General features: G+C 31.3%; 2 protein-coding genes across 2 annotated transcripts; both read right to left on the bottom strand.

Annotated features, from left to right (window-relative positions):
• Positions 1–14812, bottom strand: LOC102610450 (protein LATERAL ROOT PRIMORDIUM 1). The gene is made up of 3 exons (XM_052434842.1): positions 14653–14812; positions 685–1659; positions 1–556 (listed from the first exon to the last, which is right to left on the bottom strand). Exons 1-3 carry the CDS (start codon positions 14810–14812, stop codon positions 174–176), a joined length of 1518 nt encoding a protein of 505 aa, XP_052290802.1. The 3' UTR covers positions 1–173.
• Positions 14813–24105: 9293 nt separating this feature from the next.
• Positions 24106–25171, bottom strand: LOC102610958 (hypothetical protein). The gene is made up of 2 exons (XM_025095448.2): positions 24723–25171; positions 24106–24629 (listed from the first exon to the last, which is right to left on the bottom strand). Exons 1-2 carry the CDS (start codon positions 24941–24943, stop codon positions 24254–24256), a joined length of 597 nt encoding a protein of 198 aa, XP_024951216.2. The 5' UTR covers positions 24944–25171; the 3' UTR covers positions 24106–24253.

The raw sequence follows: 25171 nt of genomic DNA, 5'->3' as shown, positions 1-25171 counted from the left end.
TGGGAAGAAAGCCAGAAACCAAGTAGTTGAAATATTAAATGAGAGAGACATATGTTAATAAGACAAAAGTCTTGAAGAACAATTAACCAAAACCCTATTAATTATAATTAGTAGACTACAAATTTATGATCATTTTTTTTCCAACATAATGACAATATTCACTACCTCAAGTCTCAATTTATTGGATTGCCATAGGTTGAACCTCCAAGGAAACCACCAGCTGAGGCGGCGTAAACATCGGAAGGATCAAGAATATTTGGAGAAGATGAACAAGCCGCGTTTTTTCCACCATTACCACTGCCACCGGGGCCACTACTACTGGCACCACCTCCTAAATGTAACTCAGCCATATTGGGAAACCCTTCTCTTGTTTGATGATGATGATCATCAACTCCTTGATCATACAAAAACCCTTTAAACACATGGCCACCAATCTTCACCACAGCTTGGTATGCATACTCATCTTCACCATTATCCTCCACTGCCGTTACCCTAACACACTTGAAAACTGCCGGTGCACGTATTTGTCCCGGCAACGATTCTTTGAAACTTGCATCTACATACACACCCCAAAAAGAAAAAGGAAAAAAAAAATTCAACAAAACCCTAAACAAGAAAACAAACAAAAACGTAATAAGAAAATTAACTAATGATAATGAAAATTTGAACGAACAAATTATTAACCTTGATGACTAGAAGTGGTGTCAAAGCTTCTTGGCGGGGTGGTGTTAGAAGTTGAGGTGTGAGAAGTGGTCTGTGAAGATATGAGTCTAGGTTTCTTGATCCCAGAGGTAGACCCAGAAGAGCCAGCAGCGCCGGGGCCGACGGTGGCAGCAGCCGCCGCCATGAGCTGACGCTCTCGACGCCTTGACGCCGGCACCCACGTGCTCTTAACGTGCGTGGAACATTCAAAACCCCGGCTCTTACAGCATGTTCTACACCTCCTATGGCTGCAGTCTTTCTTGGCTTGGTTCCCACAATCTTGACACGTGGTCGCGGAAGAACAGCCGGCGATATTATTACTATTATTATTACCACCACCACTAGCAGCAGCAACAGTAACGGCGCCGCTTGGTATGAAATTGTTATGATGTTCAAGAAAAGTAGACGATGATGAAGCTGCTGCTGGCTTCTTGAAGTACTGGTGGTGAGAGTTTTGATTCTGTTGCCAAAACTGAATTTGACTGACTTTGTTGTTGTTACGGCTGTTAAAGTTATTCAACAAATCTTGATCCGCAGCGAGTAGAGGAATAACGCCGACGCCGAGAGCAGTGGCGGCGGCGGCATTTTGGGCGGCCATGGGATCGGAAGAATTAACATTTATAGACGACTCGTGATTATGAAGGTGATGGTGAAGATGATGGTGATGGTGATTGAAGGAGGAAGCTGGGGCTACAACAAACATGCCCATTTCAGGAGAGAGGCCATAGTTGATGGGGCCGCGAGAGGAAGAGTGTTGTCCGGCGGCGGAGGGGGGCCAGGAGGTGGGTCCGGCGGAGGGGGTGGGCGCGGAGGCGGGCCCGGCATTGAAGCCGAGGGAGAGGTCGTCAGGGACAGCAGCACGTATTGCTGAAGAGGAGGAAGAAGAAGCAGCCCAGTCAGCAAAAGCTCCAGAATCAGAAGCCAATTGGCGCCTTGTAGTAGCCACAACTGATTTGGCTTAACAGAATTTGTATGTCTTGTATATATAAAATATATATACACACATAAAATTGGGTAATAAAGAAATTCTAAAAAAAAAAGAAAGAAAGAAAGAAAGAAAGAAAGGGAAGTTTTGATGGATAGAGAAAGATGATAGAAACCAAATCTAAAGATTTTAGATTTATCTGTAAAAACTTTTCTTGTGAGTGAGTGAGTGAGTGGGGTCTAATTTCACAGAATAATTATAAAAAAAAAAAGAAAGAGAGAGATTTATAATATCATTTGCTTCTGCTTCTGCTTCTGCAATTGCAGTTTCAGAAATCTGCTGCTGCTGCTGCTGCTGCTGGGTTTTTCTGTTGGCAGCTGCAGCTGCTACTCCTACTACTACAACTACTGTCTCTTTGGCTTTTCTAAAGAGGAAAAAAAAGTTGGGATTGAGAGAGAGAGAGCGCAAAAAAAGGCTAAAAACAAATGGCAATAACAAACTCTATGGCAATCAGCCACCCTTTTCATTACAAAACCTTCATGGATGTTTTTTTTTTTTTTTTTTTTTTTTTTAATTCCCTTGTGAATTTTTTGTTTTTGTTTTTGCTTTGCGCTGTTTCTCACTCCAATAATCACACAGAGAGAAGAAGAGGAGAAGAAGGTATAATAAAGACTTTTTGTTGTTTAGTTTTTGTTATTATTATTATGGGTTCCCTCAAAAAGATCACATGACACAACACTGCACTACACTACACTACACTACACACCTCTTATTCACTCACTCACTCAACTTTGAGCCTCACTTTCTCTCCGCTTCTCCTCCACTCTCAAATTGCCTACTTCGCTCTTCCTCTTATTCCCTTTTACTCTCCCTTTCAGCGCGTGGATTTCACGTCGGGACGGAGTGCGCCCGAGACCCTACTCACTCGAGCGTGTACTTCACTCCCCAATTAATTAAAACTTTTGGGGGAAAGAAAAATTAAAAATTATCTTCATATATTTTTATTTTCCATGTGTTAAAAAAATTAATTGAATAGAATAGGGACTTCAAGTATCATCTGTTGCGTCGTATAGATTGTATTTGTTTGTCAATTGTCAGCCAAATTGGGGTACCTGAGAAAAGACTGTCCAAAAATTGTCGTTTAATATTACGTATTGCGTGTGTATGTACAAATGAGATTATTGAATACCCAAGGAAAGTATTACGTTGTCACATAAACTTGATCATTGGTGTTGTTTTCAAAATATTTTGATTAAATTAACCATTGGAGTTTAAATTTTAATGGGTAGAATCATAGGTGATTAAAAAATTAATATGAGCTTCACTCGCCCCGCCCACGTAAAAAAACCTAAATTATTTAAAATCCAAAAATGACCCACATTAATGTGCCTGCATGAATGATCTGCAATTGTGGATGAAGTACATACTCTCTCCAACAATCATGGGAGAGAATAGATGCTTAGCTATTGGGGAGATGGATACATATCTTACCATATAAAAGTCTAAAATGCACCACAATAGAATGGCTTAAGTTGGTCCCCATAGACCCACTGACACTGAGTATATAAATATGAGTAGACTTATGATTCTAATAATAATTCTAATTTTTCAAAAGATAAAATAAAAATGTGTTTTCTTCAAGTGTTCTTAATCTTCTCCACATGGCTAGTAAAAAAATAATTAAAAAAAAAATAAAACAGCAACAGCAACAGCATGAATTCATGTGTTTGGTTTCAAATGACAAATTTATACTCTGCTGGAGAAGAAGGTACAGTGAACAAAATGGTTAGGTGAAATTTTTATTTTTATTATTTATTTATTTATTTATTGTTTTGGGTATAGGATGGTATAAGAACATGGTTATGGAGAAAACAAAAATATGTTAAATAAAAAAAAAAAAATTGAATGTTAGGGCACGTGAAGGAGAGAAAAGAAAAGCACTTTCGTTCTTTTTCATTTTATTATTATTATTATTTTTCTTTCTTTCTTTCTTTCTTTCTCTCTTTCTTTATTTGTAGCTTTGCCATAAGCCACCCTTTGGCATGCCCTTTGGGGCCACGAATCTCTTTCGGTTCACAATTTTAAGTTTTTAGCTTCCCTCGAGGTTCATTCAATTCTTCACCCAAAAGAAATCTTCATATAAGCAAGCGTGTGTTAAAAAGTCTCACCATCGAACCGCTTTTTCTCCCTCGAGTAATCCTAAAGAGCGTTGATACTTATATGTGGGTTAGAAAAAAGCACTTATTTTAAGCCCCACAATAAGTGCTTTTTTTTTTTATTTGATATATAAATAACTTACTTCATTCATTTGAACCGGGGCTAAAAGTGAAGTTAGGTTAGTCTATTCATTTTGGCTAGGAAGTATTATTGCACCCATGAGAGAGGAATCATTTTCTCAACCTTTTTCCCAAAAAGAAAAGAAAAGAAAATTAAATAAAAGAGAGGATCATTTGGGGTGCTGGTTCTGGTTCTATTCTTATTGAGAGACAAAGCTTCATAATTACAATTATTATAAGGTTTTATGCATGCAAATATATAATAGATGCTTTCGAGTTCATTTTCTTTTAATTTAGTGGTTTTCTTTTTTTTTAGTTTAAACAATTTTAAGAGGAAATGCATGCAAAAGTTCATTGTATATTTAACCACATTAAACAATAAGCATGTCCCGCTGGGCTAATTCATCTTTTCACCTACATAATGGATCAATTTCTTAATGTAAGAAGATTATGGCCCCAATAAATACAAAATTATATATTCTACTATAAATAACTCTCATGTCGAACAGATGAATGGAAATAATATATAATCAATTATCATATTGTTTACAGAAGCCAGGAGCTTACGACCTAATTAAAAATACTAGGGTTTTTAGGTTTTACTTGTCAATACTAGCCACATGCTAGAGTCTGAGAGCAGCATATATATATATATATATATATATATATATATATATATATATATATATATATATATATATATATATATATATATATATATATATATAATGTAAATGATTCTCAAGCCGAACCCTCATGTAGTTTATATGAAATAAAATATGATACACAATGATTTATCATTGAATTAGCATGATCCACAATGATCCCAAGAAGGACAGCTCTTAATTTAAAGATAGGAAGGGACAAGGTTCAAGGTCACTTAAAACTAAGAATCAAAAATTAAAAAAATTTTGTATTATGATGAATTTTGACGAAATTTTTATTTGGGTCATTATCATTTCATTGTTTCAACTATGCTGAAATAATAAATTACGACTATAAGTATTAGAATGTAACATTTTACTACCTTTACTATCAAAAAATATTACTTTAATTAAGCATAGGAATTTTTTAAAAGAGTGTGAGACATAATAATTTTTAAGGAGTGGAGTTAACAAAAGTGAAACAATTGTCTTTTATTATTAGCTTGACTCTTAAGCAGAACCGTGATCTTGATTCAACGGGTCCCATGATAGAGAAACCAAAAATTTAAGGAGGGTATAATATAAAAATTTAAATAATAGATGGAGCGATTGAAACATAAAATTTATAAATTTTTCTTTATTTAATATAGTAGTGAGGTTCGAACCCAAAACTTGAGTTCTAGGAAGGCCGCTCGTACTGCTTAATTTAAACTTGACCATTATGACACTCTAGGAGAATCTGAAACGCCCAACCCAGACCCAAAGGACATGCGGACCAAGGTAAGATATTGGTCACACTCAACTTGATCATCTGTCATGATTCAACCTAGAGCTCATAAAATATTGTCCATTTTGGGTCTTAATAAGGCATGCACAACTTTGTTTTAATGGTACCCATACACTCCAAAATGCGTCTTTCCAATTAAGGTATGAATCATCCCTTATAAATTCAGCATATCTCCCAAGTTTTGTCGATGAGAGATTTGCATAAGGTGTTACATACACCTCCCTTAGGGACTCAGCGTCTTCGCTGAGGTTTGCCGTATCATTGCTCGAAAGGACACGAGGAGCCGCTTTGATACATTTGTCATGACCCAACCTAAACCTAACAAAATATTAGTTGCTTTAGGCCTTAACAAGTCCTGCACGGTTTTGTTTTTAGAGCGCTCATACATCGTAAAATACATCTTGCTAATTATAGTGTAAATCACCACTTATAAACTCAACATCTCTCATATGCTTTGACGATGTAGGATTTGCTTAGGCTGTTATAACCACAATAAAATTTCTTTTAAGTTGGTTAAATTTCAATTACAACTCAAGTCCAACCTTCTATTGAGTGTTTTTATCTTATGGGGTCATTGGCCTCAGCCTCAACATTGTTCCATTCCTAATCTAGTAGTTATCATCTGTCCAATTCATCCTTACTAAGTTGGAGGTTGACGTCTTTCAAATACTATTGGGAGTAAATTTCTTGCTCTACAAAAATACACACATTGCTATCGAGTATAGAACATAGATTATAGAGTAACATTTTTTTTTAATCTGAATTAGTCTGAATTATTAGTAGACCTGAATATCTAAATTTAAATAACTTTTTTTGTCTGAATCTTTTAAAATAAATATCTAAGTTGTTTGGTTTTTTTTTAACTTAAAAAATCTGAAATTTAGTAATTTTATATTCATGCCTTGCATAATTTTAATGTTAAAAAATAATAAACACCTCAAAGAACATAAATAATATATTATTAAGAAATTATCAATCATATTCCTTTAATTTACTTTATTATTAAATTTACTATAACACTTTCAGGGTATATCAGTTATCTACCTTAAGTTGACAAAATGTATCTGCTGTCCACCAAATCGTTAGTTGCCGTTTAAATATGATGATATCATAGGGGTAATTTAATTTTTTCATATGATACAAGTGATAATTTTAGGGTATATAAGTGATAATTTTTTTTTAATAAAAGCTCAAATTTAGGGTCCCTGTATTATTTTATTATAACATACATCATGTTTAAATAAATGCAACTCTTTAATATTCTAAACTAGAATGTGCTAATCAATTTTATTGTAGCTTATGATGTTTTATATGAAAAATATTCATAAAATTTTAAAAAGACAAATAACGTTAATTTGAATAAAAGAAAAAGATAAAAATAAAAATAATCTATATTATCACAAGTTATAGAAATGAATGATATTTCTCATTCGTAAGTTCAATTAAGGTAAAGTTGAAAATAAATTAATTCGAATGAGATATTTTGGAGAAATGTGTAATGATGTCATTTAGACTTTTTAGATTAAGTAAAAAGTTAAAAAAAAAACTTAATAGCTTAATGACTAAATGATTAAAAATTTTCATTAAGTTAAAAAATAAACAGACTTAATGATTTAATTAATTAAAATTAAGTCATTGAGTTAGAAAAGCAAATGACCCCTCAGTTGCAAATGAGCTTAATTGAAATTGACCAAGCTATAAATGATTTTAAGTTAAACAAGATCGATACATTTGTTATGAAGAATTGCCAACACTCAAAAAACTTAACTAGATGTTCCTTGTCATGTTTTTGTGCTTCAATTAATTAAATGTTGCTGGATTACTTATTACCTAACTTGATTTCTTTTACGGCGTATTGAATAGAGTTATGCTTTTTGTACTTTGAATATTATACAAAATCATTCTTAAGAGGAAAAGAGACTAACAAGACTCCTAAAATTTTATACAAAATCAGCTCTTTTTTATTATTTTTCAAAGATTGCTGAATAGGTAAGTTCAAATTAATGTCTAAATCTACATCTCTTTTAAAATTCGAATTCAAGTAATCAAACTAAATAAAACCTTTTGAAAATTAGTAAGTGAAACCCCTCTTATTGCCAGGACTCATAGGCCTTGTGATTGGAGAAACTAATAAAAAGGTTAAGAGTCAACATGTGCAGTGTACGTGTAATGCGGATTTAGCTGAACTTTGAATAATATTAGGGTTTGTACGCCTAGCTAGCCTAGGATATGAAGAAGCATTTAGATAAGTCGTTTTCGAGGTTACTTAGGCTTTTGAAGCATCATCATCAAAATCCCATCTCAGCCAAAAGGGATCAACTTTTCAACCGACCTTTATCTCCTTTGTTTGAAGGCGATTCAAGTTGAAAATCCCCATACCCATTGGTTGGAAAGTTTCTCAGCCTATATCTCATGGCTCATCTCTAGCAAGATTTGGATTTTTTCTCCCCGTAAGACTTGCACAATCACCATATGCACAAAATAATGATTTAGATACTGATCAACATGTCTAGTCATAATAATCTTTTTATGCCCTTGATGTCATCAATTGTCAAATCATGATACTTAAGCAAAGCTTAATTAACGTAATTATTGAGCTCAAAATAATATATCATGTGGCAAAACATGTCTAATGTCAACAAATCTACACGTTTAATTACCCAAAAAGCATGCGGCAAATTGTTAATTATTTCATAACTTCATATCTAATATATCAATAACTACAAACAATAGCTGCCCTAGCCCGGTAGTCCTCACGTCAACAATCAAATATGAGAGCTTTTCAGTTCAATGTTCTTGTGAACAGTACCTTTAAAACAGATTGCATTATTGTAGGAAAATCTCTGTAAATTAATAATGTACGGACCATGAAAAATCTATTAATTTAAAAAGGTATTAATTCATTGCAAAAAAAAAAATTAATTAATTGATAAATAAATAATTTATTAAATTATAGAGTGTATATCCAATTGAATGAACATACATTTTAATCAACTAAAAGTTTATTATATTTGACCAATCTAATCAATTAAAAATGAATTAATCCACTAAATATAAATTAAATCAATGAAAAAAATTCAGAATTCTTGCAATTTCAGGATTCAGCCGAGGAACTTCAAGAAGTAATAAGTAAAAATTAGAGATGAGATCCAACTATATTTAAATTTCAAGAGAAAAAAGTAACAACAAAATCATATTTTATTTAATAAAACATCATAGCAATAATATTTGTAATTTTTATATATTATTAACTTATGATATGAATGGGTTCACAAAATTGTACAATGATTTTCAGAAAAATATTACCTTGTCAATTTCTCAAACTTATGAATTTAGCTCTTTAGCCCAAGTCGGGACTACCAAAATTTATTACATAATAAAGATTATTAATTTACCGAGCATTAAATTATAAAGGTTACAATACTATTATTGAGGTGCGTGAGTAAATTTTTTTCTCCCTCATTTAGGAGTTGGTTTCTTCATAATTTTAATATTATTAAAAATTATCCATAATAACAATAATAATTAAATTATATATCCCTATCTTGTAGTAAAAATCAAGAAAATTTCATCAACGGGAACCTTATGGTGGGATAAAATTATGATGGCGATTAAATAAACTCATACAATGAGATTGAGGACTTTTTAAATTACATGTAATGTAACTTATAATCAAAAATAGTACGTGAACCCACATTACATACTATTTATGATTGTGGTTGGAACTTGCATTAACTTAGAAGTTTGCCAGACTTTGAATGCAACAAAAGGGCGCCGGCTTGGGTATCATCACTGCGGTCTGCGGGGCTTCACCCTCATTCATACGTATCCCATGCAGTCACATCAAAACGTTATGCCCAAAACGTCAACAACGAATATCTCGTCACCGATTCGATGCCCTCTGTTCATCATTGACCATCAAACAGTTCCCCCCATTCCATTCCATCGATCAGGAATAATTATCACCTTCCCTCCTCAATCTGAACCAACTTAGTTAATAAAATTATTATTAATTCATCGAGATTTGCGAAAACACACTCGCACGTACACATTCGTTTGGAGCCTTCTTGACTTTTATCTTTCAGTTTCTGGTACGTATGAGTTTATTCGGAGGCTGCTTTTGCCTCCAGTCCATTGCTAGCCTTAGCCTAGCTGCTGCTTCGCTGGCATTTCGCCAGATAATTAAATTAAATTAAATTAATAAACTAATATAAAATTTTTCAATCAATTGGTCAAATAATTCTTGCTTGAATTGCACTCTTTTTTCTGTATTTGGTGGTTCTTCCATCAATGAAGCGTTGAAAAAAAAAAGTTGTTTAATACCGAAAATCAGGAAGAAATTTGAAAAAAAAAAAATGAAACAAAGAGGATTGAGATTGCGGGCGCCGGATGTATTAGAAGCTCAGCATTAATTCCGCAGAAAGGGAAAATTCTCCTTCCTCGCTCCTTGTAAAATGCATCTTTTATCTAATTTAGAGAATGCTATTAATTTTTAAAAAAAAAACTACCTGCCAAGATTTTTAATCCGAGAATTATGGAGATTTTACATTTTAAAATTAATTTTATTAACTTATATTAAATCAGATATTTACAAATTATTATTATTAAAGACATTTATTGATTGACAACTACCTAAAATTATTAGCTTATATTAAATTCTCATAAAGCACTGTAGATTTTCTATACCCGTTAATATTTGAGAAATGTCTATTTGACTCACAATTTTTTTATAAAAGAGAAAAAAAAAATGCAATGACCTCTACTCAATTATTTTTGATTGAGGGAGAAAGTTGAGCCCATTAAAAGTTACATAGACTTAAATTTTAATTTCAAATAAAAAGTCGTTTAGATTTTGAGCAATGATATAGTCACAAACTCTTGTACAAACTTATTTTGTACAAATTGACCTAATATTAATTCATTAATTGAATTAAATATCTCTTGGCCCACATGATTTATTTTTATTTTTTTATATTTTCATTCAATCAATGAATTAATGCCACATCAATTTGTGTAAGATAAATTTGTACAAGAGTTTGTAGTTATATCATCACTCTTAGATTTTACATACCTATCTTTTCGTAGAGATTTTTCACTCAAATTTTTTAGCATTAATTTTTTAGCAACGGAGTTAAATTGACTTGAGCGGCAAAGAGTAAGCGATCAGTTACAACATTTAAATGTTACTTGTTAGTTTAAATTTTTACTTTATTATATTGCGGAAATTTTTTTACAAATAGTTACTTCAGAAGTTCGCTTAAAAAATTCGCTCATCAAGCAGGAAAAAAAAATGGACTCCTACAATTAATGGAGAATGAGACCAGGCGATGATGAGCTGTTCACCAATTGTATTTGCAAGAGATTAAACAAATAGGAATGTATGTTAAAATGATGGTCGGGTTGATAAAATCCTACGGTTGACAAAAGAGAATTAAAGTTAGAATCTTACGCACACGGTTAGAGTCGTGGAAAGGGGCTTTAATTACCAATATTCTATATTTAAATGCAAAAGATTATGTCAGGATTTTGAATCAAACGACTTCTTAACATGCAATTTTAATAAAGGTGATGGTGATCGATGCTTCTTATGTTGTGTTTATTTGGTGGAGTGAGAGTGAGAAGTGTAGATTTCTCTCACTCCAGCGTTTACTTACTTAAAATGGAGAGAGATTGGGAGTCTTATTCTGTGGGCTCCACCTATTTTTGGAGTGGGGAGTGGGAGTTAGACTCCCATTGGGGGAGGTGGGAGTAGGAATCCACTCCCACCTCTCCCACCTCTCCCATTTCTACCATTTTTTTATTTTATGTTTTATAATTAATAAAATAAAATAAATAATATTATATTTATTTGAATAATAATATTATATTTATTTGAATAATAATATTATATTTAACTAAATAATAATTTACATTGATTCTAAGTTTAAATTATTTTAAAATAATATTATTATATTGATAGAGAATTAATAAATATAATATTATTATATTTATTTTAAAAATAATAGTACTATATTTATTTAATATTAATAATAATAAATACTTTATTCTAATAAAATATTAATTTTGTACTAATAATATTATATTATTATTTTATATAATAATAAATTTAATATAATTATATTAAATAAAATAAAATAACATTTCATTTTATATTAAAATTAAAATTAATAATTTATTGTTCATAATTAAGAATATTAATAATTATAATAAATTTACAAATATAATAAAATAAATATTATTTATTAAATATATTTTTTATTAGTTTTGTAATTAAAAACTATAATTCTTTAAATAAGGATAAAATTGTAATTTGAAACTATTTACTCCCAATCCAAGACAAAGTAAACACATAAATTGGATTCTGATCTCCATTCCATGCTTTTATTCCAGTGTAAGTAAACAACCTACTCCCACTCCCACTCCACACTCTCAATCCTAGGATTCCCATTTCTCAGCATTCCCAATCAAATCCAAAAAGTAAACGCTACCTTAACTTCTTTTTATTTCGAGTGTTTGAGATTGAGATTGGACAGTTATAACTTAAAAATTATAATATTAAAATATTTAATAAATATTAATTATTATAATTTAAAAGTTTTATTGACAAGATTTTTCACTAGTATCATAGAAAATTTATTAAAATTTATATTAATTATATATTATTAATTTTTATTTTATAATTATAGTTTTTTATCCACAACAGCTGTAGATTAAACCTAAATGAGCCCTTCATCTCCATGTATATTTATATACATATGATTTTTCTTAATAAGTAAAAATTCATTAAACCAAACACAAATACAATACAGATTCCACTTTAGTAAGATACACATCTAGATCAACTACAGAAATAAGTTTGTTATAATAGATAATTTGTTCAACTATGGCGGAGGATGAAGATGATAATGTTCTCAGCTGGTATCCTCCATGATATTCTAAAACAAAAGACACAGATCCATCGCATGCATGCCAAAATCTGAGTAGAAGAAAAAGTTATAAACGCAGTTGGATATTCAACTTGACATTATTTAAGAGTCTCAATTCGGTTAACAAGTCAATTTTAATTGATGCGTCGTATCCCGAATAGCGACAGACAATGCAAAGCTGGTGGCTACTTGTATCAGATTGCTTCCATGCTTAGTCAAGATTTTGTTGCGCGATTGAATTTTAACGTTAATTAGCAAACGAAGGAACATGGTCTTGCTTGATCGGCACCATAAATAAATGATGGGTCAATCACGTTAGCGTTGTTAAAGGTTAATGATTCATTAAGAAAAGAAAAAAAAAAACACACACACACATTGAGATTTAAGATACATTTCTAAATTTAAGAAGAATTATGCTAAAAGTTATTCTAAATCCATATTGCTTTCAAATTTTTTAAACCACAACCTGAATTTTGTTTGAGTAAACATAAATATGTAATAACAATTAGAAAAAAAAGAAATTATCATTTAATTATTTAATATTTTTTTATATATATATCACTTTACCATCAAATGTTTTGATAATTATTTTTTCACTTAATATTTCAGTTTTTATTATTGTCACATAAATATTTAGGAATTTCAGTATGTTAGTATTTTAAAAAATTTCGTGAGGTATAACATTTATAATTTTTTCAATTGATTATTTTAGATATATGAAATAATTAACCAATAAAAGTATTATTTCTTTGTATTCAATTAATTTTTATTTTTAATTTAGAGTGTTAAATTATACTTGCGTGACTTATGGGTAAAACAAACTTTTATTTTAAAAAATTCTGTTAACTTTAATGATATAATATAATAGTAAAATAATAAAAATTATAATTATAAAAAATATATTTAATAATAAAATAATAAGTCAAAAAATGATAGATAGTAAAACAATAGTATTAAAAAAAAAATCATCAAACATAAATCTAACAAGTAAAATTTTCAAACGCCACCCATCAATAAGCAAGCAGAGAAATAATAATTGGAGAGAAAGATATTTCAGGAGAGGGCCCACCAATCTGTACGGCTAATTTGAGACAGCACGCCACCTCCGTAAATTTAGGTTCGGCTGTCTCCTATCTCCATTATTTTTCCATTTTTTAATATTATTATTAATGCCCTCGAGCACCGTGCTGCTCTCTCTCTCTTCCCCCCAACTTTTATCATCATTTTTTTCAAAATTTTTTAACTAAATTATTTTTTAATTAGATTTCTTGGGTTTTTTTTTTTTTATATTGAATTAAACGGGAAGCTCGATTTCTCTCTGTCACATGCCTAAGAGGATCTTAACATGTCGTATAGATCTTCCCACACATTACTTACTTTAATCACCGACCATATTTGATTTATCTGGCTTAATCATATCTAATGATATCTATTGAAATATATAATGACTACATCCAATGTATTTAACTGATGATTTTATCGTCTCATAACATATACTAATATTAATGTAATGATATGTGTCCTATTAAGGTAATGATCATAACAAATGTGTGTATATATCGATGTTCAATTCTTTTTATGCTTGTCTTGTAATAAAACGTGTTTATATTATGATCAAAATGAGAATTAATACATTATTAAACATAAATTCATCTGCACTCTATTACCTTAAAACGTACGATTATTAGTTAGTAACTTAAATTTCAACATGTCCATTGAAAACAACGTATCGTCAACATCTTTATTAATCAATAGTGTGATTAATTGAAGATGACTTTTGGTACTAAACATGCAAGAGGCTTGTAATTGGAGTCTAGATTGAGAACAACGTATCATCAACCTCTTTATTGATGATTAATACTGTAATGAATGGAAGATGACTTTGGTATTGAACACGTAAGCGGTTTGTAATTGAAGTCTTTCACATCGAAACTATATCTCGTCTCATGTTACACGTGTCTTACATATACAAATAATTTTTCTTTAGTAATAAAAAAATACAAATTTATACACATGTGCTACTACAGTAAGAAATAACTACTTATCTAACAATAGAGAGAAACAAACACTGTGAATATGATAGTAAAAGTTGGGCTAAATTTTAGTTATATTAAGTGGGCTATATTCTTTTATCCAAAAATTCCAAACCCAAGTCCAATTTTTTTCTTCTTTCTTCTTTCTTCCTTTTTTTTTTTTGGGGGAAAAAAAAGAGAGACTTTATTTGTTTTTAGTATTTTTTTAAAAAAAGAAGTAAAGTAGAAATGATAAGGTAAAAAAGAGAATGGCATTACCGAGGCAAGAAGAAGAAAATTAAGCAGAAACAAGAAATAGTGAAAAAGTAAACGGGGAGTAAAAGAAAAGACAGACATAAAACAAAAGCAAATACTACAACCTCCAACAACACATGCCTGCTTTTTCCCGTATAAAGATAGCGGCGCTCTGAGAGTCCCCCTTTGCAAACACCCACTCTCCCTCACAGCACGTCCGTAGTACGCATAGAAAAGAGCCGGGATTGAAATGCACGCGCGAGTAGATATGATGTTCTTCAGCATCCACGTTTTGCAGCCGCTGCTGTTAATGCTCCCCAGAGTGCTAATGCTAATGCTTAATGCTTGGTACGCACATGACGAGGCTCTTTTTTTTGTTTTTGTTTTGTAGTGATGGTGATATTTTTGTTTATTTTATTTTATTATTATTATTATTTGTAAAATGAAATGCCTCGAGCCCTGTGTTTTGTTGTAGCATGAGTGTGTGTGTGTGTGTGTGTGTGTGATGCGGTGAGTACCGGGCTCAATAAAACCCGCGAGATCTACTTTTTGTTCTTTCGCTTTCTCCAACACACGTCTCCAACTGTCTCTCACTCTCTCTTCACGCGCTTTTCTTTCGTGCTTCTCCACTCACCCGTTGATTACGTGAATAGTGATACCACCATTTCGATTCCATTTCCTTGTTTTGATGCTAACGTTTACTTTCTAGAATGAGAATTGGATGAAATAAAAATAAATTAGGAATGTGAATGAATTTGAATAAAAATAAAAAAAATAAATAAAATTTTAATGTTTACTTAATAAAAATAAATAAAAATAAGAATCTGTAAATAAATAAGAATGAGAATGTGTTGAATGCCATTAATGTATTTATTTAGTAAAATAAATGAAAACGAAAAATGTGAATGAGAATTAATTTATCAAAATATCCATAGTATTAAATAATGTAATTTTTATTAACTATATATATATAATTATATTAATTAAAAACAAAATTAATAATAATAATAAATGTTAATAATAATATTATTAATAATTAATAATAACTAAAATAATAAAGTTAATAAAATTTAATAATAATAAAATTAGTTGTGATTTGAACGAGAATAATTCAGAAAATATGAAAAAATTATAGGATACAAAAATCAATTCAAAAAATGAGAATTCCTATTCCCAAATCCCATGAGAATGATATTCTCATTCCTAAATTATGTAAGACTCACATAATTTATTCACATTTTCAAATTATATTTTGCCAAGTAAATATGTATTTTATTCTCATTCTATAAACCTTAAAGTAAACACACTATTAATACTTTATTTCATTTTTGTGTTAAAGTTGTGATTAGAAAACATATCGTTAATAAATAATTATCATTTTTCAAATGTCTCAAACAATCAATTTATATGCAAAAAGATCACATTCTTTTATTAAATTTAATGTTCTTTTATTATAGTACTCGTTACACAAATTAATTGGATTACAAATTAGTTTTTAAAATAATTGATTGACGAATAAAAAAAATTACACATTGAATAACAGAAGATATATTGATTAAAAATAAATAAAAACGAACAAAATCTAACTATTATCTTCCTTTGGAATTTGATGGCGGTACCGTAGTTAAAATTAATAATCTTCTTTGTATAATTGTCCTTAAAGAAAAATGAGTGAGAACACGTCGGCGCGTGGGATAGAAGCGGAAGTCGCGTTGGTGCCAGAACTGGGAAATCCTTAGTACGACTACGAACACTGCATTACGCTAGGATGAGCAGAGCGTTACACGTGTCATTATCTTTATGGCCTAAGAAAACAACACAGATGTGAGTCACGGTAGGTCGTTCTAGATCAGCCTTTTTATTTATTACTCTTTTTTAGCTTTTTTTGGGGCATGCCAAGTGGCAACTGTCAACGGCTGTCCCATCTACATTCTCTCCTCATACTCCCCGGCCAGTCAGCCCTCACTCCTTCAAAAAAAATTTTAAGGTTAATTTCAATGCGGCCATCAATTTTTTTAATTTTCTCAAAATATCAAACGGCTGACAAATTCAAACAATTTTTCAATAAAACCACTTAAAAATTTACAAGTACCTTATTTCGCAGCAATATCAAAATTTTAATTCAAATTTCAACATAAATGTTTTGACACATAATATGTCACTTATTGAATAATTAATAATTTTTGATAAATTTTAAGTGATTTTTTTTTATAAAATTTTAAAATGTGTAGCACAACTCATTTTATAATGAGTTTTAATAAATTTTTTACACACATATATTTATATATATTAAGATGAAAATGTGAACAAAACTTAAATCTTTGTTTTAATTCTTACATCTTTCAATATTTGAACTCAAATAAAATAATTTAATAAAATTACTCGAAAATCTCTGGATCAAACCCAAGTGACAATGAATGCTAAGGAAATTCGGTATAGTTTGCTACTGTTATTCTTTTGGCCAAACACTAAGGTATGTTGACTGTTGAATAGAGGATGGTAGGGCAATTCTTTCTTTCCATGTGACTAGCAAGAAGGTGAAGGTCTAGTAATGAAAGGTCACTTTCTATCAGACGACTCTAGTCCTATCTTTCTAGTCTACACTCGTCTAGTTTTCTTGAACATAACAGCTAATTATTTTGATTTTTCTTTTTGACAAAGAACTTGAAGATGTTCACCATAAGGTGAGGATAGTCCCATATAGGCTATAGCAAGTGATGGAATCAGAAATATAATTTGGGTCGTTGAAATTGTAAGTTTTAATTAGAAGTTAAATGTATATCCGTCACACACATATATGTGTGTGTAGGGGGGGAAACAAGCCAACCTCGGCTAGAGGGCCAAATAATTTTTAAAAAAAAATTAATAAAAATTTTAATGTAAATAAGCAATTATCAATATAATATAAAATATTGAGTATTAAAAAAAAAAATTTTACCGGGGCGTGGCCCATGCCTGTCCTTTAATAGATTCACATGTGTATGTGTGTACATACATACATACATACATACACATAGTCACTAGCCAATATACTTTTCTCGCATGCATTTCTTCGTTCATGATTCGATATTCTGGTGTCCTAGGCATAGAGGAACCACACCAATCCATCCCGAACTTGATGGTTAAACTCTTGTCATTTTTTCCTAAATATGATACATAACTCTAAAAATATCCTCTCTTTTTAGCCTAAAAATGACATCTAACCTTAATTTTTATGCACTCTCCTTACTATTAGCTTGCATTGTATAAATGTTTTATGCTCCCATATTAGAGTATATGATCTTCTTGCCTCCTCTTCTCTCATTTTCTTTCTATCTTTTAGATAATTAACCACTCTTCATTTTTTGGAGGCATTTCTATTCTCCACCTTCATCATTTTCCTCACCATATCTTTATTCATAGTCTTTATTTTTATTAACACCAAACATTTTTATATAATTATCTAGTGTGTTATTCATCTCGAATAATATAAAATCTTATGTAACCTCTTATTTATATAGTAAATTGGTGATTATTTGCTCTTGTAGACGTATGAGCTTACCTGAGGTACCCAATTATACTAAGCATTCTGTGAGACCACTTGAGCTATCTTCCTAGTACATTTTAGCTACTCATGAGCACATATTAGTCCAATATATCAACCCCTTATGAGCTCTACTAAGCTCTTCTTATTATTTATCATATGACTACCTCAGCTCACTATGCATGTTAATTTTAGCTCACTACCTACTGTACCTAAAATAAACTACCTACTCTAAAAATTAAATAAATAAATAAACTCAAATTTAGCACAAGCTTCCTTTAAATATAAATTTATTGGTTTGAATTAGATTTGAGCTAGATTAAGTTAGAACTGCCAAATTAATTTGAATTAGATTCTAACGAAAATTTAGTCAACACACACATATGCTCTCAATAATACCTGAAAAAAATACATTCACTCGCACTATCCTTTGATAGAGGAAAATTATTTTGAGTTGCCGTACTGTTAATAATATTGAAAACACCAATTCGACCACAACTTAGTGCCCATTTATGTTACTGGTTATTACAGTAACATATGGACGATTTGCAATGCCGAAAATTTCGCTCATTGAGAATGTTATTTCATCTTCAGTGCATTATGAAAGTCCCCACTCCCCAATATCCCAACCACATGTATGTCAGTACAATATTGCTGAATTTAAGCAGAAGACAAACCTTTTGGGAGCCTTAGCTGGATTTCCCCCATTTTTAAGCCTGGCAGACCCAAATTATAGGTGAGGCTGGGGTGAAGCTATGGCTTCCAAAGAACCAAATTTGCTTGGCTTTAAATAAAACACTAAAAATCCTAATAAATTGCTAGGAGTAGAATGGTCCCTTTCCAAAACGACAAAAGTTGTCATTCAATCATAGGACAAATTTTCATATTTGGGCAGCTAATAAATTGTTGAAAGTGATGGGCAAAATGGCAGGACATGGAAAAATAGGGGAGATCCCCATCTCTTCTATGCCCAATCGAAGATTTTGCAAGTCCTTTTCATAATAAGTGAAAGCTTATGCTTCAATTATTTAAGACCTAGTGAAAGTCTATGCTATATTCTATGACCTACTTGCCCTATAACACAACATTAGGATGCTTAGACTGTGCCCCGGAAACATTACGACATGTAGATATTGTCCAAGTTAGGACTGTGATTTCTAGTCTATTATTGCTAGCTATGTCTTTTGTATTTTCTACTTTTTCTTCTTCTAATAAAGAATCAAAACAATTTATATCTACATCTTTTTCTACAGCTAAAGTTTTCTTTTCATGTGGTAAGATATGTGTTTCGTATTTAGGTTGAATAAATATTGATTTTAAAAAAAAAAAATTACTCCATTAGGAGTTATTAGTATATTATACCATTATTTCCTAATATAAAATTTAATCCTAGAATAAATTTAGATTCTTTATTGATTTTCCCCCCAATTTAATACAATAATTGAGCGGCGGCTTGTGTATGTATGAGTTGAGTTTTATGGAATTTTGTGGCCCAAAATCAGATGGGTGAACGTTAGGTGGGCTAGTTCAATAAGCAGCCCAAACCTTACCCAGACATCACACTCTTCACGAAAGCTCATGGTTCGGCCTAACCACAAACAAGTTTAGTTTTGCAGTTTTTGAAGCTATTAGCACCCCGTCCCAAATCCTCATAAGCCCTCTATTTTTTTTTTTATATGAATATCCATTATGATATAATTAAAAAGAAAATGGATCTTTGTGGAGTTGCATTCTTAATTTACATCATAGCCTTCTAATAGGCATAATCATTACCATCAGAGAAGAAGACGTGTGTATAAAATCCCTCTACAGTTGATGCATTAGCTCCCATTGCCATGATCACTGTTGGATCATTAGATCATTATCAATTACAAAACAGCTCCTTACCAATTAAAGCTATTTACCACATTTTTAAACCAAGTTTCAAACTTAACTTACCCAAACCCACATAAGAAGGGGAATCACATTATGGATTTATTTGCTAAACCAAGTGTTTCTAAATGTCAAACAACTAAAGCAATATCAATACAAATGAATAGCTATTGTTTAACAAGTAATTGAATTATTTGATTCAACTATCTGTTATCAAAACAAGTTGTTTTGACGACAGCCGATTCCAATGGAAAGCTAATAATACTTGTAGATATATGAGAGAAGGATTCTGAAAATTATTTAGTTTAATTTCTTTCTCTACATAAATCCTAGTCCGCATTTAGTTAGAAGAAACGAAAGGAGAGGAGAAAAATAAAACGGAAAGAAGGGAAAAGAAAATTAGAAAAAAAAAGATTTAATCTCAATTTTATTATTTGATTTATCATTAAAAACATCATTTCTTTCCTCTATCCTCCTCTTTCTTTTCATTTTTTTAAAAAACAAACATGTCAGTTACCCTAAACAAAACTTGTGACTATATTAAGTATAAGACCAATTCTTTCTTAAACGAATAAACCTCAAAAGTGTAAGCAATATAATAAGAGGAAATAATAAGGGAAGCAAGTGGAGATGCAACAATAAATTTAAACCTGTAGAAAAATAAAGATATAAAAATATAAAGTGATAAAATGGAGCGAGTGAAGGCACTAGCGATATTAGGTGGTTCAGCAACTCCACCTAAGTCCTGGTTAAACTTCCAGTTGCTAATCAAACCTATACACAAGACCTGATTGGCTTATGAGAGCTAATCAAACTGTTTCAAGGTACAAAAGAAAGTTTGACTGCCAAGGGGACAAGCAAAAAATACCCACAAACTTACTTTTGTCATGCAGAAGTAAACCACCACAAGCAGCCATTTCGACATTAAGCTTTACCAAGTTTGATCGTATCTGCCTGCTGACACATTTGTTTTGTATTGCCACCTTAAGATCTGCCATCACTTGTAATATTTTTTTTAGTCCCTCCCAAGATCCTATGAGAATAAACAATCAAGCAAATAATAAGTAGAACAATTAATGGAGAAAAAAAATCAACCATACATCAGATGAAGAGAATAATTTATCGTAATTCGTCTTAATTGGACTATTTCCACGGATGACAGAAAAATTCACTATAATGGCTATAACATGTGATAGAGTGTAAATGTCAATAACTCAATACCACAGACATCTATCCTAACAAAATTAAACGTTTCCGCCAATCTCCTCACATCTTTCTAGAGAATGAACCTTGTACATACGTGTGTTTGTGTGTATATTAGTAAACTTTGTCAATTGACAAGTTTGCGAGTAACTCTAATTCCGAACCAAAGACGATTAATAAACAGGGACACATATTCTACATAATTGATAATCGTGTCATTTCTTATCAACTAAAATCTAGTAATTAACTTCAGGTCGTGCCGTATCAAATTAACAAATGCCGTCACAGAATGCCACTACTCAACCATGACTCCATCAGTGAGAGCAATTTTGCTGTGATTACTATGAAAAATAACCTTTAAATACTCGAAAGTGTTAAGAAGTTTATATGTTTAAGCTGTCTGCCAATGACAACCCGTAACCCTAGCTATTTTGTAAAATCTTTGACAAGTCAACATTAGGACACATAATTTTATCTCCGATTTAACATATTTATTTGTTTTAAAATCTTGCTTAGTCTGCGTTTGCAATACAAAAATTAATTTCCATGTGCAAGCTGACATTTGTTAAGGGTTCAATTGTTGACTATCAAACGATTTGATGCGAACTGTTGGCCAATAAAAGCTCCCTTAGGACCACTACACCTTTTGTGAAAACATGCTTAGAGAGAGAGAGAAATCTAGGGTTTGTGGTGTAAAATATATTATCATCCAACAATAATTGATTCATTTCTATTATTTATAATGAAGAAAAATTATAAATTAATAAAATATAGTTAAACTAAAGACAAGTTTGATTAGCCCCATTTCCATGGTCACTTCGGTGAAATAAAGAAAGTGTAAGATAGGTGAGTTGAAGTCTATTTCTATGGCTGTGGGTTTCAATGCTGGATGTATACAGTAATTATTTTATATATTAGATATGAGAAGACTGTAATAACATGTGTTATTGATTTTCGTGCAATGAAATTAGGTAGATCTTGTTTATTATTATTATTTATACGTAGATCTCCGACGATTAGTTGAGACTTGAAGTATTTGATGAATTCGAACTTTGAAATAATCTTCATAGCAAACTTCCAAATCATCTAAAATTGTATTTATATATGCCAAATCACTTGAGTTTTCAAACCTTTCTAAATTTATCTCAATAACGGAGCAAAGAAATAGATTTAGTTGTTGCCCACCCCTTACCTTAAAAAGCACAAAAAAAAAAAAGAGTAAACACAATTTTTTTCCCTTAAAATTTGGATAACTTGACAATATCAAAACTAAATACATGTTTTATATGAACTTGACTAGCCAAAAAAGGTTGTGACTGGTGCTTGTTAGATAATAAGAATGCACGGGTAATTAATTAGTAATTGTACATTATTGTAAGTGCACATGCGACATTAAGATTTTAGAAAATTAGTACAAAATAAGGTTAGTAGTAATTGGATCTACAAACATTCTTGTAATATGGATTTAGATTCACTGTTGATATCATTTTGAGGTGATCTTTGTATGATTGTCATTTGATGTTGTCGTTGGATACGAAATACATGTAATAAATACAAATGTGATAGAAGAATTAGAAAGATGATCACAAAATAAGATTAGCAAGTACGGTATCTAACTTCAATAAAATATGAAAATTGATTACGTATTTATGGTTTATTTTGCAACGTTGCATGTAGGAAAGCTGGTATCCGCCGGCTATCACCGATTGTTGAAAAGTTACTCAACTGCCGTTTTGAAAAAAATTGCAAGAGAGACAAGGGAGCTGTCACTTGCGCAAACACAAGAAGCAGTACTGGTCTCCATTGAAGCGATTGACTTGAGAGTAACCAATAAATTAATTTATCGATCGAAGAGTGAAGAAGAAAGAATCCAAATGATAATTAACTTTTTATTTCCCTATAGGAAAGGGAAATTTCTAATTAAAATTTTTTGGAGCGTTCATTCATAAATTCACATCCATTTATAGAAAAGAAAGAAACTCATTATCTTTATCTATCTATATTTTCTCTAAGATTATCAACAAACGAATTAACACTCACTTTAGCATCAAATTAAAGTCACTTTTATAGGTACAATCACATGAGTTTGGTGATCAAGATACTAGGCCATTTTTGGTAGGAAGAAATGGTAGGAGAGGAAAGGAGAGGAAAGAGGGGGAGAGAAAATGAGTGAAAAAAAAGATCAATCTCATTTTCATTATTTAGTTGGACGTGAAATTCATATTTCCCCCCTTATTTCTTTCTTCTCTCTTTCTTTTCTCTCCTCTCCTCTCTTTTTATTTCTTCAAACCAAACATGCCAGTGGCTTAGAGGGTGTCGATTCATGACCAACAAGTAAAATTGCTTCAAAATTCTTACTTTCATCTCTATTTAATTTCTCCATTCCTATTATCTTCGTTAATTTCCCATGTTATATTGCATGTAAAGTGCATCTTCTTACTCACGGCAATTAATTTTTCTACATGATTTATTTTTTTAGACATAATAAAATGCAACCCCGCAATGAAGTAAATCGTTATCACCAAATATTTATTTAATAAAATTCTATAAATAAAGCTGCGTTAAATCTGTTCTATAATTTTTTTAGTGAGAGTTTGAACTCAAGCGTTCACATAAAGAAAACTTTTTAAAAGCTATTCGGCCAAACCTTTGCGAACAAAGTAAATTGTTATTATCATTATTGGCTTAGATACTACATGTCATTATCAACTTAGATACTATATATCATTAATTGCAAATCATGTTCTAATTAAGTTCTAACCCCATCTGTAAAATTGTATCCGAATGAAAATTATTATAGGCATTGGAATAAATTATTTGTGGCGCATATAATTCCCTTTAGCTATGGATACGAAGTCAAATTTAACATATTAGATTGCTAAATTAAATGCGGTCTAGCAATTTTACAGTTGGAATTCAAGAACAATATAACATCATTTATAGTTTCAATTATCTGTATCAAGTGGAGAAGGCTAGAAACTTACAGAAAACGAAAAATTATAACTATATAACTTTTGTACAAACAATCAATTTTAAACTAGTCTAACAACGGCTGTAAAACTGAAAATTATTTATATTTATCACTAATGATCAATTACCAATTCAATCTCTATTTTCAACAATTTAAACTAATAAATTGACTTCTCTTTCTGTTTCCATTCCAACCCTATGAATCTGCATGGCGAAAACCTTATAGTGTTATTCTTGTGCTCTGAAATTGTCTCAAGCTTTGGCGACCAAACTTGATCTCTTGATCCAACCAACTGATCATAATGCTTCTTCAATTCTGGTGTGCTACAAAGAAAATGATCACCACTTGCATTATCACAATTATTACCTAATGCACTTTCTTTGCCTCGATTGATCAACCTTATTATAAACTCTGGCACCACTTTGATCAGCACCCTACCATTATCACCCTTTAAATATTCAAAAGGACTAGTCTCACCGAAATTAATAGGAGCTGCTGCTGCTGCCGTGGCCGCCTTCGCCTTTTTGTTAGGGCTAGTAATTGAGCATAAGCTTGTCAGAGATGAAACAGATAAAACACGACATGCAAACATATCAATGGGAAGAACAAAATAGGTTTGGCCTGACATGAGCTCGTCGTCGATGGCGAGAGCGGGGATGGGATGGCCAATGAAGAAGGAATCCGCATGGCAAACCATTTTGTCCGGTGAATCGAACATGATCTCTCCGGCGATGTGTTTCCCGTTGAGGATCCGTGTGTTTCCTTCCCAGAAGATCAGCTTCACTACCGCAGAAGAAGAGCTTGAGTTTGGTTGAAAACACGGAGAAAATGAAACCGAGTTGCCCATGGTTATTAATTCAATTTTCAGAGAGAAGTTCAGCAGTTGAGACTTGAGATTGAAGGAGATTTGACATTTATATATACACAAAAATTAAAGGAAAAAAATTAAAATTGACTTTAAGAGAAAGTCTAGGTTTGTTTTAGAAGAGTAAGCAACCATGTTTGAGGGGGGACGGTGGTCAGTTATGACGGCTTTGAATCTCTCTGTCTGTGTGATCTCTCTCAATCAACTTGT

This window comes from Citrus sinensis, chromosome 2 (assembly GCF_022201045.2).
Source record: "Citrus sinensis cultivar Valencia sweet orange chromosome 2, DVS_A1.0, whole genome shotgun sequence".
Taxonomy (NCBI): domain Eukaryota; kingdom Viridiplantae; phylum Streptophyta; class Magnoliopsida; order Sapindales; family Rutaceae; genus Citrus; species Citrus sinensis.
The sequence above is the reverse complement of the archived record's forward strand: the minus strand, read 5'-3'. Positions and strand labels throughout refer to the sequence as shown.

Excerpts from the sequence above, each read along its gene's own strand:
- LOC102610450 (XM_052434842.1), bottom strand. The coding sequence starts at position 14,812 with ATGCTGAAGAACATCATATCTACTCGCGCGTGCATTTCAATCCCGGCT. Across the intron at positions 1,660-14,652 it reads GCAGGCATGTGTTGTTGGAG|CCAAATCAGTTGTGGCTACT; the intron begins GTTGTAGTATTT and ends AATTCTGTTAAG. Across the intron at positions 557-684 it reads CACCACTTCTAGTCATCAAG|ATGCAAGTTTCAAAGAATCG; the intron begins GTTAATAATTTG and ends GTGTGTATGTAG.
- LOC102610958 (XM_025095448.2), bottom strand. The coding sequence starts at position 24,943 with ATGGGCAACTCGGTTTCATTTTCTCCGTGTTTTCAACCAAACTCAAGC. Across the intron at positions 24,630-24,722 it reads GCCATCGACGACGAGCTCAT|CCCTAACAAAAAGGCGAAGG; the intron begins GTCAGGCCAAAC and ends CTCAATTACTAG.